This window comes from Onychomys torridus, chromosome 1 (assembly GCF_903995425.1).
Source record: "Onychomys torridus chromosome 1, mOncTor1.1, whole genome shotgun sequence".
NCBI classification, from domain to species: Eukaryota; Metazoa; Chordata; class Mammalia; order Rodentia; family Cricetidae; genus Onychomys; species Onychomys torridus.
The window spans coordinates 79,419,371-79,438,787 of record NC_050443.1 but is presented as its reverse complement, the minus strand read 5'-3'; the positions used below and the strand labels follow the sequence as shown (position 1 = coordinate 79,438,787).

Here is a 19,417-nt window from a genome sequence, read left to right as displayed (position 1 = left end):
ACTTGGCAAAGTAGACAGAAGACAGAGAACTTAACTGACCCAAGTCCAAGCAGCTGTGAAAAGGGTCACTAACTGCCCGAGGTTCATAGAAATCAGTTTTCTCAACAGAGAGTCACTGGATCCTAGCTTGCAATTTAGAGTTAAGTTTAAGTTGATTCTGTACTTGAGGAATATAAGCAAAAATTCAGTGAGATCTGTAATTCTCTGAAGTCTGTATTACTGATAAGCCAGATTTCCCCAATCTAAAATGTTCTATGTTCCCATACAACATTCCCGGATAATACTACATAGAGTAAAAAGCATTAATGTATGTCTGGAAGAACATTTCATCTCAGAAATGCACATACTAAATGACTTTGGCTCAGGTGTCCAAATTACCAAAAATATTAAGCAAGTGTGAACAGAGTTAGAAAATTGGAGGAGTTATAAATGAGCTCAATGAAAAGTCAGTTTGGTGCAGAGCTGCCTTTATAGAAATGTTTAGAAAAGTAGTATGCAGACTTCAAATGAGGTCTGCTTCATTCTCACCTCAAAATGAAATCCTTCTTTTAGTGCAATGGCCTTTAAGATTTTAGAAGAGACAGTGGTGGCTAGCATGTAAACATTCTTCACGTCAGCATTGGGTTTGTTTTTCTTCCAGCAATCAAACATCCACCACCCAAACAAAGCCGCCAACTCATTCCCTGTGAAAACTTTCCAGTGACCGCTGGAGAAAGAATGAAAATTCAAAGTCAAGACCTTTGTAGCTTCTTATGAAAACTTTCTGGCTCAGACCTTCAAATCACCATCCCCACACTGCCCTTTCTTTTCTTTTTTGGAAACCCCAAAAGTTACTATATGACAAAACATTTATTCCATTTTGGTGTGTTGTATACACATGTGTACCTACTTGTGTGTACACATGTGTGTGCCTATGCAGGGAAGCCAGAAGTGAACATTGAGTACTTCCTCTATTACTATTCATCTTGTTTTTAAATATAGCTTACATTTCATTTATGTACATGTGTGCCCTTGTTTGCCTGTGTGTGTGTGTGTGTGTGTGTGTGTGTGCATGTGTGTACTGCCTGTGGAGACCAGTAGAGGGTGGTGGATCCCCTGGAAGTAGAGTATATACAGCTGTGAGCCACCTGATGTGAGTGCTGGGAACCAAACCCAGGACTGCAGAAAGAGAAGCATGTGCTCTTCATCACTAAGCCATCTCTCAGCTCTCCACCTTATTTTTTGAGACAGGGTCTCTCACTAAACTTGGAGATCATCAATTCAGCTGGGCTGACTAGCCAGTGAACTCCGGGAGTCCTGTATCTGTCCCCACCAGTGCTGAGTTCTTAAGTGCAGCTGACCTGCTGACTTGAAAACAGTTGTGCTATGGTCATCTACTGACTCTGGCTCTTAGAATCTGTGCACACCCTCTTCTGCAAGAATCCTTGATTCTTGGGAAGAGGAGGTGATGGAGTTGTCCCATTTAGGGGTGAAGCCCAAACCACTTACTTCTCCTGAAGTTCTGCCACTGCCAGCCGGTCTGCATCAGGATCTGTGGCTAGCACTATCCGGGCATTTTCTTTCTCTGCCAGTCTCAGGGATAGTTCCTAAAACAGTGATCCAAAAAGGATAGATTGTACTAAAGAACCTATGTCCGAGATAGGAATTTCAGAAAGTGTGCAGTCTGGAGGGACAGAACTAGGGCCACTTTCTGCAGGGATTTCAAACAAATCCTCATGGCTGTGATGTAATTAAAAGGTCACACTATATGCTTGCTGCAGGGCACAAGGGAAGCATGTAGGCCATCTGTGACATGTCACTCAGTCCCGTCTAGCCTGATGGGTAATAAGCTAAGAATGATTTAAATGTTAAAAACAGTACCAGCACAGATTCTCCTTCTTCAGGGTTTGGGCATTTAACAGTAGAAAAGTCTGGATCTGGATCTTTCTGTTCTGGGACTGGAATTGGAGGCTTAAAACCAAATGCTTGGAAAGCCAACTGCACATAGTCATGTCCAACTCCGTGAAAGGAGGTGTGTACAAATTTCAAGGTGGTCTTTGAATTTAAGTCCCTGTAAAGAAAAAAATCACACACATCTTTACTTACCATTTACTAACCACTTCCTATAGTAAACAAAATTTATAAAATAAATAATAAATATTTCGTAACAACTTTCAAAATATACATAGAGAACACCCAATATCTGTATATACTTGGTACTTTGTTTCAATATCTATCAATTCCATCAGCCTGGCTTTATTTTTTCAAAACATATTATTTTGCATAAAATACTTTAAAACAATCATACCCCCATTATCATATCTAACAAACTGAACAATAATTTTTTAATGCTGTCTAATATCTGTATCCACATTTTCTCCAAGTGCCTAAAAAATAACATCTGGTTGCTATGTCTCTCAAGTCTTTTAATTTGTAAATGTTCTTTCCGTATGCCTCCAATCCTTATTCTCCCCCAGAGAATGTCCCATATTTTGGTATATAAATTAGGCATCCTTTCCACAGTTTCCTGTTTTTCTTCTCCTCCTTCCCTTCCTCTCTTCCAATCTGAGACAAAATCTTTTAAATGTCTCCAGCTGGCTTCAAATTCACTATGTAGCTGATGACTGTGAACTGTTCCTCCTGCTTCTGAGTCCCAAGTACTGGGATTTCATGTGGTATGTCATTGTGCCTAGTTCGTGTGTTATGAAAGATTCAACCCAGGGAGTGCTTTGCTCACACAAGGCAAGCACTCTACTAACCGAGCTACATTTCAGCCCTTGTTTATATTAGTATGTATCTCTGGCCCGTTTCTACAATGAAAGGGTCATTGAATTTAGGGGCAACAAGAGATTCAATTCCAATTCTCTTGGCAAGAATAGATGCTGTATATTTTCTACCCAGTCACAAGAGGAAGCCCATAATGCCAATTTCACAGTTAATATTTATCTGTGTCCTGTCATCCTCATCCATCCATCTGCAATTTTCTATCAATTTATTGCCTATTATAAACTCTGAGAATGGCTGCTAAGGTTCATTATCAAGGTCACAAAATTGTGATGTTTTAATTCTGTTTTTCTTTCTGCATTTAATAGTTGAACTTTGGGAAGCTAGATCAGTGGTAGAGTGCTGCCCAGCATATATAAAGCCCTGAGAGTTCAATCTACCACAGGAAAAAAATGTTCCTCTTTCAGCCAACTCTTTAACTCTGAAATGGAATTTACACACGGGAAAAAATTATCAGAAAGATTAAAGCATTAATCAATTTAAAAAATGAATTCATAATTCCTTAAAAGTCCTGAATTTTCAGTCTAGACACACAAATGTGACCAAGAATGTGCTTTTCTACTATTCCCAACAGTCACTGGCTTTCTATCAATTACGGTGATTCTTCATTTGAAGACTCTCTAGTTTTCAGGCAGTGGCAGGCCCCTCATATTGGTTCTTTTATGCTTTTGATATGACCTAAGTATCTCCTAATATGTTAGAGGGGAGAGAGAGGGGGAGAGGGGAGGGGAGGGGAGGGGAGGGGAGGGGAGGGGAGGGAAGAGAGAGAGAGAGAGAGAGAGAGAGAGAGAGAGAGAGAGAGAGAGAGAGAGAGAGAGATTGAGATTGATTGATTGATTGAATGATTCTGAGACCAAGCTCATTTAGGACATTTTCTGTACCAGGCATGGTTACACGTCATTCTAAGGTTACCCTACAGTCCCACTTGGATACCTGTGAAAACAGATCTTTTTCAGATCTTCCATGTATCTCTTACAAATGTCCTGGAGAGGATCTTTCTTCAGTGGGCTGGTGTCTACTAAATTATCATTCCAGGAACCATTCCAGGGCTCCACACACTCTTCTATACATTTCAGAATTTCTTTATCATGTGGAGATGTGATTTGAGCACCAGTTTCCCAATAAACCTATATGATACATAAATATAGCCATAATTAGTTAAAAATGCTTGTTAGGCTCTTTCTTAGCTATAGTAGAGATCTCTGGCTTGTTGAAGAAGAATATCAAATGAAGTAAAAATGTCAATATTAGACTAATTTACTAACATTAAAATACAGTAACTGATGGAAGTGGATGCAGAGATCCTCAGCCAGGCCCCAGGTGGAGCTCCAGGTGTCCAACTGTCGAGAAAGAGGAGGGATTGTAAGAGTGTGAATTGTTGAGACCAAGATTGCAAAAAGCACAGGGACAAATAGCCAAACGAATGGAAGCACATGAATTATGAACCAAAGGCTGTGGAGCCCCCAGCTGGATCAGGCCCTCTGGATAAGTGAGACAATTGAATAGCTTGATCTGTTTGGGAGGCATCCAGGCTGTGGGACCAGGATCTGTCCTTAGTGCATGAGCTGGCTGTTTGGAACCTTGGGCTTACATAGGGACACTTTGCTCAGCCTGGAAGGAGGGGACTGGACCTGCCTGTACCCTACTGGAGAATATCTTGGCTTCGCCTAAGTTTTAGCATTTACAAAAACCTCTGGGAACAGGCTTCTGTGTGGACAAAGTCTTCAACTACTCTGAGTAAATACCAAGTCTGAATACGGAATCATTCGGCAAAAGTAGATTTATGTAGTTTTGTAAGATATCGCCAAACTGTCTCTAACATGGCTGTACCATTTTGAATTCCCACCAGAAATGTGTGCACTTTTAATTTCATTGTTAAAATTTGTGCCAATATTTGATGTTGTAAGTGCTCTGAATTTTGGTTATTCTAAAGGTCTCTGGCTGAATATGTTTTCAACTTGTATTTCCTTGTGGAGCTCCCTTTCATACACTCATGTCATCTGTGTATCTTTGGTGAAGTTTATATTAGAGCATTTGGATGTCTTTTTTTTTTTTGGAGACAGGGTTTCTCTGTGTAGCTTTGGAGCCTGTCCTGGAACTCACTCTGTAGCCCAGGCTGGCCTTAGATGACTTTTGTTTTCTTATGGTAGAGTTTTAAAGAATTCTTTGAATATTTTATTTATTTTATTTTGTTTTTGTTTTTCTGTGATAGGGTTTCTCTGTGTAGCCCTAGCTGTCTTGGAATTTGCTCTGTAGACCAGGCTGTACCATGCCTCTGCTTCCCAAGTATTGGGATTAAAGGCATATGTCAACACCACCTGGCTTGAATATTTTAGAAAAGAGAACGTTATCAGACATATCTTTTACAAGCATTTCCTCACAAGTCTATGGTTGTCTTCGTCTTTCACAGAACAGAAATCTTTAGTATCAGTGAAGTCTACCCAGTCAATTCTGGAGCCCATGGATTATGGCTCTGGTGCTACAACTAACATTTTTCACCAAATGGGAGGTTATTGGGATTTCCTCCACTTCTTCTCCTTACATCTGTTAAAGGGCTTTCTTTTGATTTTTTTTTTCTTATTTATTTGTGGAAATTTGTTACCTGTAAAAAAGTAGCTCTTACTTATCTATTCGCAAGTATCCATCCTCCCATACCCACCCGCCCCACCACCTTTGCATGGTGTTACAGCAGTACTTTTCCATCTGAAAATAAAGCTCAACTGGTATACTGCTTACTATACATACTATGTACATGTAAAATACATACATATATATGGTAAGGCCTTTGTATTTTGTAAATTTTAAAATAAAATTTCACTGGAAGCATCCAGAACTTACAGTCTTTTTTTGTGTGTGAATCTTAGAATATGGGAGTGTTTTTCCCCAGATCATAAAGGCATTCACTCTCCACTCTTTTTGCATATTCCTTTGGCTCAAAATTTTTTCTTTTAAAAATTTATCTTATAATAAAAATTATCTTCTTCCACATGAAGGTGAAAGAAAGCTGACTACACAAAGTTATTCTTTGATCTCCACACATTTCTCTCCCTTCCTCCCCCGCCCCTCACACACACACACAGATAAAATTCAAAAAAGTATCCCATGAAACGGTAATTATCTAATAAAAACACAATGTGATCAACAAGTGAAAGCCACATAGGTTATTTAAATTTTTCTAGCAGTTACATCAAAAAGATTCAGAGTAGCTGGGCGGCTTTGAACTCACAAAGTCTTGCCTGCCTCAAGCAGATCTCTGTAAGTTCAAAGCCAGCCTGGTTTACAGAGCGAGTTCCAGGAAAGCCAAGGCTACACAAAGGAACCCTATCTTGGAAACAAAAAATAAAAAAATAAAAATAAAAATAAAAAAAGATTCAGAACAAAGATGGTAAATTATATGTTTTTTATGATTAAAAGTTTAAAATAAATAGATGGAATATAAAACAAAGATAAATATTAAATGAATTTAATATATTTTCTATAACTCAATGTATTAAAAACATTATAACTCCAAATACAATGTGATTAAAATTATTAGACTGTTTTACATTTTTTCATACTAAATCATTAAAATCAGCTACTATTCTGCATTTCTAACATCTCAATCCAGCCTAGCTATACTTGAAGTGTTTAGGAGCCATGGCTACATTATATAGAGGAGGTAGAGATACTAAGAATAAAAACAACAGCTAACATTTACTGAGAATGTGTCGGGGCCAGACACTGTGGTAGGAATTTTATGACTTTGGATCTTCACTTTCAGTCTATCATATTGGTTCTATATCCTCAGTTTGCAAAGGATAAAACTAAAGCACAAAGGATTTAATTAACCTGCCTGAGATCACAAAGCTTCTGAGTGGCAGAGGTCAGACACTGCACTGTCTCAAAAGCGGCATATGTGAACAAAGGCAAGTGTAGGACATTGTAGCACTACCAATACAAAGCAGAAGATCAGAACCAATGGAATGTCCATCAGCAGAGGATTGGCTTCATAAGTTAGAACTGAGGGTTTTATAAAAGAATAGGAAGCCAATGAAGAACCTTAGGTAGAAGAGTTTTTGTTGGCCTTTTGTTTGTTCTGAGATTAGGGACTTGCTATGCTACATGGCTGGTTTTAAACTCCTGGGCTCAAGCAACCCTCCTTCCTCAAATGGAACTATAGGCTTGGGTCACCGCGTGACTTGGATATGTATACATTTTAAATGGCCACCTAACTGGTTTTGTGGAGAAAAGTTTGTGGGGTAACCATGGAAGCAGAGATGAGATCAGGGCCCCAAGACCTTAGTAGGTTCCCAGACCTTAGCATAACATGATGAAAGTACTATACAGACCATAAAACTCAGCAGGTAACAGCACCACCTGACAAAACTGAAACAAAGACCTGATCTATCAACATCCACAGTCCTGGGAAAGTCTCTAAATTTACTAACCTTGCTTTTTGGCTTCTGTAGTTCTGCTTCTGGTTAACTGTACTTGTTACTTGAAAGTATGTCAATCCAGAACATGGTTTTTGTGCTTAAAAGCTCACACTGACAAAGGCTTAGTACCTCACTGGGATCCTGAACACCTAGTGTAGTCGCAAGCTGGCTAATAAAGACTTTCTATTGGCTTAAAGTCATGTCTGAGCAGTTCCTCTGTGGATGCCCCACAGCATTTCAGAGGGAGAACGACGGTGGTTTAGAATGGTAACAGTGGAGGATGTAAGCAGATGTAACACAGTTTGCATATATTTTAGATGAACTTGTTAGCAGATGAGATAACAGGGAAAGGAAGCAGTCAAGAACAGGTTTTCACTTCGGTTTAGGTGAATGGTAATGTTAACTGACAGAAACGGGAAGACCGAGGGAGGACTAACTCGGGGCATGTGTGGTAGTTGTGGGAAACCAAGAACTCTGTTAGAGACACTAGTCCTGAAATGTCTGCCAGACACCCCAATAGAGATGTAGTAGGTGCTTGGGTTCTGTCCTTTGCTCTCGCTGACAGCTGCCTTCTAAACCTTGCAACTCTCAATCTTTTACGCTTTAAGGGTCCCAATTTCTTCTAGCTTGTCTCCTATTTCTGGTATCTTTTTTTCTCTTCCGTCCATTTCCCTTAAAGTTAATATTTTCTAGGATCCATTCTTGACCTTCCCCTCTCTCTTCTCTTATCTCCTAGCTGTACATCCAAGTCAAGGACTCCCAAATAATCCTATATGCTCTAATAGATATGGTACCCCTAAAATCTGTAAATTCAGCCCATTTTCTTCCTTAAGTTACAGAACTCCACATCCAACTGCTCACAGCACATTTGCTTACCTGGTTAACTCACAATACCTGGAATTTACATGTCCTAAACTGTATTATCTTTCTTCCCTGACTCTAGGAATGGGCCAGGCCCCAAATCTTAAATCGCTATTACATCGTTCTCCTACTTAAAATGGAACTCACTGTGTCTGGAGTCCTCTCAAACAAGAAGAAAAATGTAAGAGCATGGTTTCCCAGAAGCCTAAAATGTAGGCTCAGCACTGTGCTAAATACTTTCCATGTGCACCTCTCAGGCTGCGTTTCACCTCTGCGCTCTGCTTCTGTCATTTTGTCAGAGGCTAATGTAGCAAACAGATCCTGTGGCCACTGAGAAGAGGGGTAAGTGAGGGCAAGGTACTATCTCCCAGACTCTTCCCATTCATTCTTCACATTCTTGGTATACAAAACATGACTTGATTTCTGAATTATAGAGGGGATATATTGGGATAGGATGGAGAAGTCAAGGAAGACAGAAGTAAAACCCCAGTGAAGAGACCACTGTAACGTGCACACCCCGGGAACCAGTAAAACGCCACTGGAGGTACACATCCTGTGAGAGCCAGAGTTCTGAATCTGTTTCCAGTGCCTGGTTTTGTTCCTCAGTGTGGAAAATACACCTAGCAAATATTATTTGAATAAACTAAAAGTTATAAACTAGGCAAAGGTTAGGCATCCCAGGCTCACCTTGTATCCATTGTCCTCTTTGCGGTTGTGCGATGCAGTAATCATCACACCTGCAACTGCTCTGAGCTCCTGGACTGCATATGGCTGAAAAAAGAAAAAAACATATCACAGCAGCATTCTTCCACTTTGCTTGCCAGATATTCATACATTTTGCATGGACATTACTTGCCTCAGTAATGCACAAAGACACTCAGACATCAATAATGTAAGATCTCATCAGCTTCAGATTTGATGAGTAAAGTCCATTCTAACATACACAGTTCAACAATCATCCAATTATCACCTTGAATAGCCTATCCTACCAATCTCATTTTGCTTGTTGGTATAACAATTTCCTATCTTTTATTATACAATAATAAAATACTACATGACAGACACTTTACTGGACTAGAGATATGAACGGCCAATACAATCATATAAAGTTGGAGATGGAAATAAATTTAGGAAGCATCTAATCCATCACATTTTACATGCGTTTTATCTGACATTACATAGTCATTAGGTAGAAGATTCACAGGTGTAACACAAGTCTTTTGCCCTCTACTCTGAAGATCTTTATGTATACTCTGTGTCTCCTTGTCACATAAAGTGCCAACTCACCCTTCTCCCTTCTCCTCCCACTCTCTCTTCTCTCTCTCCCCTCTCCCTTTCTCTCCCTCTCTCTCTCAGGTTCTCTTTCCCTCTGTAGTGACTATTATTTCTCTTCCTTGGATGCTTCCCTACAGCTTCCACCATCACATGGACTACTCTCCAGACCACAGAAGGTAGGGGTGAGAGGGGAAGGGAAGGGTGTGGGTAGATAGATGTTCTAGGTCTAATCACAATCACACTAGTCTAGTCCCTTGACACGATTCCAGAAAGCGTTTCAAAATCCACACCCTATCAGAGGTCCTTCCCCCAATATATTCTGGCTACATGTGTCAAGTAAGACAACCTTTGATCTGAAGTCATGGTGATAAAAGGGTGTGAATCTGGGAATGCTAAAAATACCTTCCTCATTAACTACCAAAAATCTACCTTGATAAGATAGGAAAGCCAACACACTGGGATGTTAGCTGGAACTGGCAACTGGATGGCACAATCTTAGATTTCTGAAGTCTCTGTTACTGAAGTTGACCATATAGATGCCTGTGAGACAAATACTCTACCACTGGGCTACAGCCCTAGCTCCTTTCTAGTTTCTATTATTCACTGGTGCTAACTTTATTGATATATTCTTTTTTTTAAAAAAAAGCAATTCCTTCAATTCTTTGAGTTGCTCAATAAATTTCCAAAAACTCAATAGAATAATCTATAGATATTATTCATTCCTTAAATATTTGATAAAGCTTGCATATAAAATCATCTAGACTTACTATTTTAAATTTGAGACTACTTAAAAAAATACCAATTCAACTTATTGATACTTACCATTATTCAAGTTTACTATTTCTCCTGAGTTTGACGTATCAACTGTTATTCTAAGAGGCTGGCTAATTCATCTAAGTTTGCACATTTACTTACAGTTAGAAATACTATGATTATCTTAGTTTCTACTGTATTTATTACACAGTCCTTTTGTTTGTGTTTTGTATATTTAGCACTCTTTCCACAGTTTTATTAATAAATTTTTATTACATTTGTTTATTTATTTGGGGTGGGATAATTCATGCCATGGCCCATGTGTGAGGGCAGAGGACAGCTTGTAGGAGTTGGCTCTCTACTCTACCATGTGGGCCCCAGAGACTGCACTCATGTTGTCAAGCTCGGCATCTGGAGTCATCTCTCCAGCCCAGTCTTGACTTCTGTTACTATTTAAGTTTACGTACTTATTTCTTCCTCATATTTTTATGACTTTGTTCTTTTTACTCTACTTTAGCACAAACATAGCAGAAGCTCAGTACCTTAACTTCTTTTTTTTTTTTTTTTTGCTACTGCATTCCTTAAACTTACAAATTTCCCTGCCGCAAAGCAGGGCTTAGTTCTACCTCCTAAGTTTTTCTGTTTGCTGGTCTCATTGCTGTTCAGTTTTAAAGATAGCTAGTCTTGTTTTGCACTGTCAATACGCTCACATTTCCACTACCACATTTTTGTCAAGAGGCACCAGCCTCCTAACGTTCAAATTTGAGACCATGTACATCAATTATAACCATAACATAGTAACTAGGACATGATCTATTTTGTTTGTTTGTTTTTGTTTTTTGTTTTCTGAGACAAAGTTTCTCTATATAACAGACCTGGCTGTCCTGGGAATTCTGAAGACCAGGCTGACCTCCACCTCACAGAGATCAGCCTGCGTCTGCCTCTGAGTGCTAGGATTAAAAGCTTGCTGCCACCACCACCTGGAAGGACATGATCTATTAAATGAACTAAATATAACGTGGTTGGTGGATCTTTAGCTCATATCACTATGTATATAATAATCCATCAGGTCAGTGACCAATCACATCAATCCTTTAAAAGTCTGTCAGTGAAAAATCTGTTGGTAATTGGTCACTGTCTGTTTTTCAGATCTCAGATGGAAATGCACACAAAACTATTAGTAGTATATTCAAATCACTGTGTCATTTTTGTCCTGACAAATCAATTTCCGGTTAAAAACATCTCACCGTGACTATGGGTTGGTCAACTTGTAATAGATCATACTCAAAGCAAAACTGTTTTCCTTCCTTTGGTTAGATTTTCACTGGATTGGACATTCAGTACTTAGAACCATATGTATGGCAAAGATTTGAATCCTAATTGTCTTAAGAAAGCCCCTGAAGGGCAGCCAGCTGAGTAATCACTATCACAACATACTTACTACGAAAGGTGTAGGAACGTATCTTGAAAAAAGGTAAACAGGAACATCTTTAGCAAGCAACACTGCAGCAGTGAGTTTAGCAAGCCTAGAAGAAGAGATTTCACTTAGTCCTTCCCATTAATTTTAATAAACCAATCTTCCATATAACAACTGTTTCATAATGGAATTACTTTAAATTTTGAAACAAGATCTTCGGTAGAAGCCAAAGCTGGTTGGAACTGTTACCTAGGTTTATCTCAAACTCACAATCCTGCCTCAGTCTCCCTAATGTGCCACCATGCCCACCCAACCTATTCTTACCATCACCGATTACTTCAGCTTGCTACGCCAACTTGAAACTGTCAAGTAAGGTTTGTCTGTTTGTTTAAGGAGCTAGGGATGTTGTTTAATGGTAGCACACTGGCTTAGTATACAAGGCCCTAGCTTCATCTCCAGACACACACACACAAAAGCATAAACACCCTGACAAGATTGGAGGACAGTGAAGCAAACAAACTCCATATGTACGATTATCCTCCTTAAACAGTACCATGATTACCAATTTATAAAAAGATACCAAGGCAGGATTCCAAGAGAACAGAAACTTCATAATCACTCCTACTCAATGACTATGCAAAAAAATGTATAGACTGACATCCTGTGAATTTGTAATATTCTAAGATTATTTTTATACTTCTATAAATCTAAACCTTATCTCTGAAGAGCTTTACTTCTATTTCAGCTAAAATTGTTCTCAAGCTTCAGAAAACGTACAACAAGCATTAGCATGAGGTCATGTTTCTATATGAAAGTCTCTTGTTTCAGAACTCTTGCCATTAGAAAAAAATTGAATATTTTACCCCCATTCCAATGTAACCTTTGCAATAATTAAAACTGTACCTGTGGCTGCTGCAGCTGCTAGTTACTTGACCCCGAGTGTCATACCCAACAACAAAGCCTCGCTGCTTGAAGTCTGAAAAACACCTCTCCAGGTATTTGTACATCCCCTACAGCAAATAAACAGAAGATTAGCTCCTCATGCAAGCTTCCCCTGTAAGTGCCCCTCTCCCTCCAACCCTACGCACCCACTTTTCATGCTGAGGATGAACTGAGGGCCTCAAACAGGAAGTGCATTACCACTGAGCTGCATCCCGGCCTCAATGTCTGCATTTCACAACTTAAAAGTCTCCTGTTTTTATGTTTAGTTTGCTGCTAATTGATTCCAAACTGGCTTTGGTCTTTATAGCCATGCTTACTAATGTGGGAGCAATACTGCTCCATCCACAAATGTGAGGTAACAACCATTTCTCAGATTTTCGAACATATTTAGTACTACAGAAATACCAATTTAGTAATCACAACTCCAATCCAATACATAAAACATGAGAGAGAGAAAAAAAAGGTAGGAAGTGAAGGTCAGTAAGGGAAGGCAGGGAGGTCAGAAAGAACATTCAGAACAAACCAGGGTGATTGTTTCTTACTTCAGGGCTCCAGAGGACAGAATTTTTACTATTTCACTGTGTAGCCCTGACTGGTCTGGAACTTGCTATGTAGACCAGGCTGGCCTCAAACTCAGAGTTCCATCAGCTCCAGTCTCCCCTCCCCTGAGTGTTGGAACTAAAGGTGTGCACCACACCCAGACAAAAGAACTCTTCATGAGAAGGACTGTGACCTTGTAGATCAATGGTTCTTAACCTTCCTAATGCTGTGACTATTTACTATAGTTCCTCATGGTGTGGTGACCCCCAGCATAACCCCCAGCCATAAAATGATTTCATTGCTACTTCATAACTGTAATTTTGCTACTGTTATGAATCGTAATATGAATATCTGATATGCAGGATATCTGATACATGGCCCCTGTGAAAGTGTTACTCGATCCCCAAGGGGGTCCATGACCCACTGGTAGAAAACTGCTGTTGTAGATACACAAATGATTTCCAATGTAAATCTTAGGACAAAACAAAAAATCAAAATTAGTTCCCCCTTTTTGTTTATAAGAATACCTTCTTCTTAAAAGAAGGGTACTACCTTATTTATAAAGTAAAATAACAGAGTGAGAAAAGTACAAGTTTGTAATACTTGCCTGTGTTGACTGTATTACTGTAAGATCATTAATGTAGCAAAACCCTGCTCCCATGGCAGATCGAAGTCCTGCAGTCCCAAAAGTCATCCGGCAACAAAGTCGATCACGCAATTCTTTGTTCATCCCATTCCGCAAGAGATTTTCAATTTGCTCTTTCGTTTTGGGATTCTGTTAAAAAAAATAAATAAATAAAGTAGATCTAATCAGGAACATAAAATGTTAGTACTAAGCCTGTCTGAGGGCCCAAAATGTAGACTCTTAAGCCTGGTTCATTAGATTCCAAGGTTTCTTATTAAAATGCATGTGTACTACAAAAATACAATATTGCCTATATATGGTGATATTGTGTTCCCCAAAACATTGTGTATCCTAATAAATTTATCTGGGGTCAGAGAACAGAACAGCCACTAGACAGAGAAGCCAGAAAATGGTGGCACACATGCCTTTAATCCTATCGCTGGGGAGGCAGAGATCCATACAGATCTCTGTGAGTTTAAAGCCACACTGGAAACAGCCAGGCATGGTGACTCATGCCTTTAATCCCAGGAAGTGATGGCAGAAAGCAGAAAGGTATATAAGGCGTGAAAACCAGGAACTTTAGGCTGGTTAAGCTTTCAGGCTTTCAAGAAGCAGTTCAGCTGAGATCCATTTGGATGAGGACTCAGAGGCTTCCAGTCTGAGGAAACAGATCAGCTGAGGAATTGGCAAGGAGAGGTGGCTGTGGCTTGTTTTGCTTCTCTGATCTTCCAGCATTCACCCCAATGTCTGGCTTCAGTTTGATTTTATTAATAAGACCACTTAAGATTCATGCTATACCTATACTAATATATACATATATATTTTAAATGTATGTATTTTTTAATTAAAAATCATTCCAATTACTGAGTTCCTAAAAGAACCAGGACCTACTTAGAGTGATTTACATATACTTATTTTTCTATAATTTTGTTTTGTTTTGTTTTTGTTTTTTGAGGAAGGGTTTCTCCATGTAGCTCTGGCTGTCCTGGAAGTCGTTCTGTAGACCACGCTGGCCTCGAACTCACAGAGCTCTGCCTGCCTCTGCCTTCCGAGTGCCACCTGGTTTATAATCTTAAATTTAAGAGCTATGAATAAAATGTCAAGGAACATCTCTGTCAGGATTTCTCTGCTTCCTGACTGTGGATGCAATACAGTCAGTCACCCCTTTCTCCTGCCTCCATGCCTCCTCTGCACGATGAATGGTCTCCTCAAACTGTAAGCTGCAACAAGTCTTCCTTAAGTTGCTACTTATCAAGTATGGTTGCAGCAATGAGGAAAGTGATTAGTATACCGCCTATTTCATGATTCCTAACAACGTGAATCTACTTAAGACTATTCTAGTAGTAGATCTAACAGCTTGAGAACAACCTAGACCATGCACTGTATCATTTAGATTAGAGAAGATAGATATTAAAGAACATAATATCAAAATTAACAATCCCAAATCTTGATATTGTTATTCATTAAAGAGAGCCCACACACAAAAACTCTTCCATAATTTAATGTCTAAAGTTACAAAACTTTAAATGCTATTCTTAAATATTACTGTCAGAAATTTGTGTTTGAACAACAAATACCAGGTTAATAAAACAATAAAGAATTTTTAAGTTTATGTCTAAATGGAAATTGAAATAGGAAACTGCAATCTGAAAACCTGAAGGGTGAACACTGCTGACATTTACTTCTGAGGGTCAGCCAGCTTGGAGATCCATTTCCAGAGCCCTGGAGCAGAGCAGGAATCCAGTCAGATGATTTCTTATTAACTTCAAAATATAATCATGTTAAAGGATTATTTCCTATGTAAAGAATCATTGTGTAATCCTAAATTTAATTTACCCATCTTAAAAAATTTCACCCAAATTAGCATTATTAAGTTGGCTTAGATAAAAAGCTTAGATGGCAATATTCATCATATAAAACAAAATTTACTTGATAAATAATTTACTAGGAAAAATAAATCCAGGAAATGACCAAGATTGGAAAGTAAGTTTCAAAATACAACTTTTGTTATCACTTAAGTATAACAATGGATAAGGAAAGATTAATGTGAAAAGTTAAAAATGTCAACTACTGTACTTTAAAACTAAGCCTTCCTGGGGATGTAGCTCACTGGCAGGGTGCTTGCTTAATGCTCAAGTCCCAGGTTTGATCCCTACCAGTGTAAAAAACAAGAACAGGACTAGAGAGATGGCTCTGTGGTTAAGAGTACTGGCTGCTCTTGCAGAGGACCCAGGTTCAATTCCCAGCATCCACACGACAGTTCACAATCATCTGTAACTCCAGTTCCAGGGAATCTGGTGTCCTCTTCTGGCCTCTACTATTGGCAGTCTGAGGACTTTATAAAGCTCAGTATGTAGTGCAGTAAAAAGGTAAGTAAAAAGACAGTTTCCACAGACTATGCGTAAGTTCTGGGTGATGCAGCAGTATTGACCTAGGTTATTAAGCTAGGGTGAACCGAGGAAAGGAAACTGAAGGAAGTAATATCTGATCTGTAAGTGAAAAGGGAATATGAACTGAATTGGTGGAGGTGGAGGAGGATGGGGAGGAGGAGGAGGAGGAACAAGCTGGGAGTAGAAATACGATTTCAGTATTAGATTTCCTGAGTTTGAAGTGATAGCCACACTCAGCACACTAATCACTATCTCCCTACTAAACTGGCTCTTCACAGTAACTCAGAAAATGCAATTAAATGAAGATAGCATTTCCATCTGAAGTAAAAACTTCTGAATTTTTAGATGAAAATGGCTTCTTGATTTCATTTTTGGAGTTTGAAGAGCAGTGCTAGGGAGGAAGAGGGAATTTACTATGGCTGGCTAATAACTCACTGCAACTCACAGGCCAGAATCATTTATTGTCCTTCGCAGTGTCTGTGGGCAGAAGTGTGAGGCTTCTGTTGAAAGACTCCACGGTCAGCTGCTGGAATCACCTCCAGGCTTGCTTGTCATGGATCTGGCAGTGATGCTAGCTGCTCCAGGACCCAGTGGGCTGTCATAGGGAACCTCTGCAGGAGGCACTCCTTGTAGCCTGGGCTTCCTCCCGATGCTGGGTTCTAACGGCAAGTGTCCTAAAAGCCAGCCAGCCAGGTAGCGGTTGTACTACCTTTCCTGCCTAGACCTGAAGTCAAGGGCTGTACTTCCACTGCTCCTCTTATTTCTTGAGGCTGTGACAAAGGTTCTGGGAGAGGGAACACAGATCCTAACTTTCAGTGGAGGAGTGTCAAAGTCACGCAGAAAGACAAAGAATGTGAGACAAAGTAAGTAAATAACACCAGCTATTTTTGAAAGATACAACTTGTGCAAAAGGACTATAAAAATCCCAAACTTAAAAATCTGAAATACTGCTTGTTCCAAGAATTTGGAGTAAAGTATACTTAGCCAGTAGCTCAAATATTAAATAGTCTTGATCCATGTCTTAGTTAGGGTTTCTATTGCTGGGAAGAGACACCATGGCAACTCTTATAAAGGAAAACATTTAATTGGGTGGCTACAGTTTCAGTGGTTAGTCCATTATCATCCTGGTGGGACACGGCAGCATGCAGGCAGACATGGTGCTGGAGAAGGAGCTACATCTTGATCCACAGGCAACAGGAAGTGAACTGAACTAGCATAGCTTGAGCATAGGAGGCCTTAAAGCCCACCCCCACAGTGACACACTTCCTCCAACAAAGCCATACCTACTTCAACAAGACCACATCTTCTAATAATGCCACTCCTTATGAGCTTATGGAGGCCAACTACATTCAAACTACCACAATCTAGTTGTTCTATTTCTAGAAATTTATCCCCAAAGAGAAGTATAATTAATCAGGGATACATGTTAAGACTTAGTTATGTGTCCTCAATGACATAGCTGTTCTCATTCAGGGCCAGTTTGGAATACATGCAATTCTTGTCTCAAAAATAAAACAAAACAAAACAAAACATAATGTGATTTCTTTTACTGTTTATCATATAATAAAACTCAGGGACAAATGTAAGGATAAACCTGAGGCAAATAACAATGACTGAGACACACAGTCACTGTCCACTTCTCAGCTTGAAAGGGCCCATGCAACCTTCCAGACCCACCTCCTCTTCATGGGAGGCCTCTTTCTCTCTGATCCATCCAGCCTCTCAAATAAATACCTGACTTCACTGAATGTCAGACCATAACACATAAAATTCCTACAACACAAACATACCAAAGCTTTACCACGTATACTTACTAAAAATAATGTTGAGACTATTAGCTAAATGTAATTACATTTACATTACATTTCTACAGAAAATTGGTTAAAATAAAAGTATAACACAAGGGGCTAGAGAGATAGCTTAGTGATTAAAGTGCTTTTTCCCCCCAGGCATGAGGATCTTAGTTTGATCCCGGGCATCAATGTAAAAAGCTGGTCTTGGTAGCATGTACTTTTAATTCCAGAGATAGGGAGGTGGAGACAGGAGAATCACTGGGGCTCAATGGCCAACCAGCCTAACAGGTGAGCTCTAGGCCAATGAGAGGCTAGTGGATAACTACTGACGATGTCACCCAAGGTGACAATGCACATGCACCCACAACACCCCAAAACACGCATGTACCTATAAATATAAACAAGCATATATATTCACATACATAAATAAAATAAATAAATAAATAAAAGGTATAATAGTACATTCAAATATCATATCTGAAATCATTAAATTTTAATGATATATGAGAAATATTCACAAGCCATGTGTAATGATTCCAGGTTTCTAAAATATACATATATGCCAAAAATACTAAACTAAATTGGACTGTTCTTTATTAAAGGTCTTATTCTTTTCTTTCCTTGTTTCAGGTAATGTAATTAGGTATAATTGGGGAGAGAGCTTACATTAATGCCAAAGTTAATCTATGGACTGTTATTATTCATCAGTTTAGAAAATTTCAGTTACCATCTCTTCCAATACTGCGGCTGGCCCACCCTCTCTTTCCTCGCTTGGGTGACTTCAAACAAACCGATGTGAGGACTTCCCATTATATTATCTCAGGCCTCATGCCCATACTTTCTCTCTAGTCTTTCCTCTTGCCATTCTATCACTACCTGCTTCATCCTGAGTACTTCCCATTGCCCTGTCTTGTAGATTACTACTTCTCTCTTTAATCTGAATGTTACTAAATTTGTGCACTGAATTCTTAGTTTTGATTATTGTATTATTTCAGAGTCAGAATTTATATTCTAGAACAATATAAGCTTTTGCATTATCTTCACTTCTCTGTCTAATTTTTAATTTTCTCTTTTTGACCTCTTGGAACTGGCAATCAGTTATTTTAAAGTTTTTACATCATAATTAGCATAAAGTACCTCTGTGAGTCAGTTTGTAGTACATTTGTTTCTGTGGGTAATTGTTTATGTTGACCTGTTTCTGTATGGGTCTGGTTAACTGACTCTACACTGGATATTATATTTGCAGTGTTATTAATAGGAACAAATTGAGGCCTGTGCTGAAGTATTTCCTACTGAAGCCAAGTACTGTAGCTGCAATCCAAGCACAGGAGAGATAGAGGCAGAATGATCAGCACTTCAAGGTCATTTTTGGCTACAGAGAAAGTTTAAAGCTACCCTGGGCTATATGAGACAAAACAACAAGAACAAAATGAAGGTACAAACCCTTGTATAGATTTTTTTCTCCTCTTTTCATGGACACCTAAAATCAACAGCAATGTAAACTCATTTTAGCCTAATTTTCAGGCCACTCAATTGACTCATAGCAGTTCCAACAACATACACGAACCTATGAAAGTTCAGGCCAGACCAAATCCCAGCATGGAGATGGGAGTTGGGCACAAATCCCACTCCTCGCTTTGGAA

General features: G+C 39.1%; 1 protein-coding gene across 1 annotated transcript in view; it reads right to left on the bottom strand.

Annotated features, from left to right (window-relative positions):
• Pgm2l1 (phosphoglucomutase 2 like 1) overlaps positions 1 to 19,417 on the bottom strand; it is a 44,389-nt gene that overhangs the window by 7,811 nt on the left and 17,161 nt on the right. Inside the window, exons 2-9 of the mRNA XM_036187087.1 lie at positions 13,574 to 13,741; positions 12,388 to 12,494; positions 11,509 to 11,593; positions 8,727 to 8,810; positions 3,697 to 3,890; positions 1,861 to 2,050; positions 1,489 to 1,586; positions 529 to 706 (exon numbers count right to left, since the gene is read on the bottom strand). Coding sequence (XP_036042980.1) covers positions 529 to 706; positions 1,489 to 1,586; positions 1,861 to 2,050; positions 3,697 to 3,890; positions 8,727 to 8,810; positions 11,509 to 11,593; positions 12,388 to 12,494; positions 13,574 to 13,741 — 1,104 coding nt within the window. The remainder of the gene's footprint in view (positions 1 to 528; positions 707 to 1,488; positions 1,587 to 1,860; positions 2,051 to 3,696; positions 3,891 to 8,726; positions 8,811 to 11,508; positions 11,594 to 12,387; positions 12,495 to 13,573; positions 13,742 to 19,417) is intronic.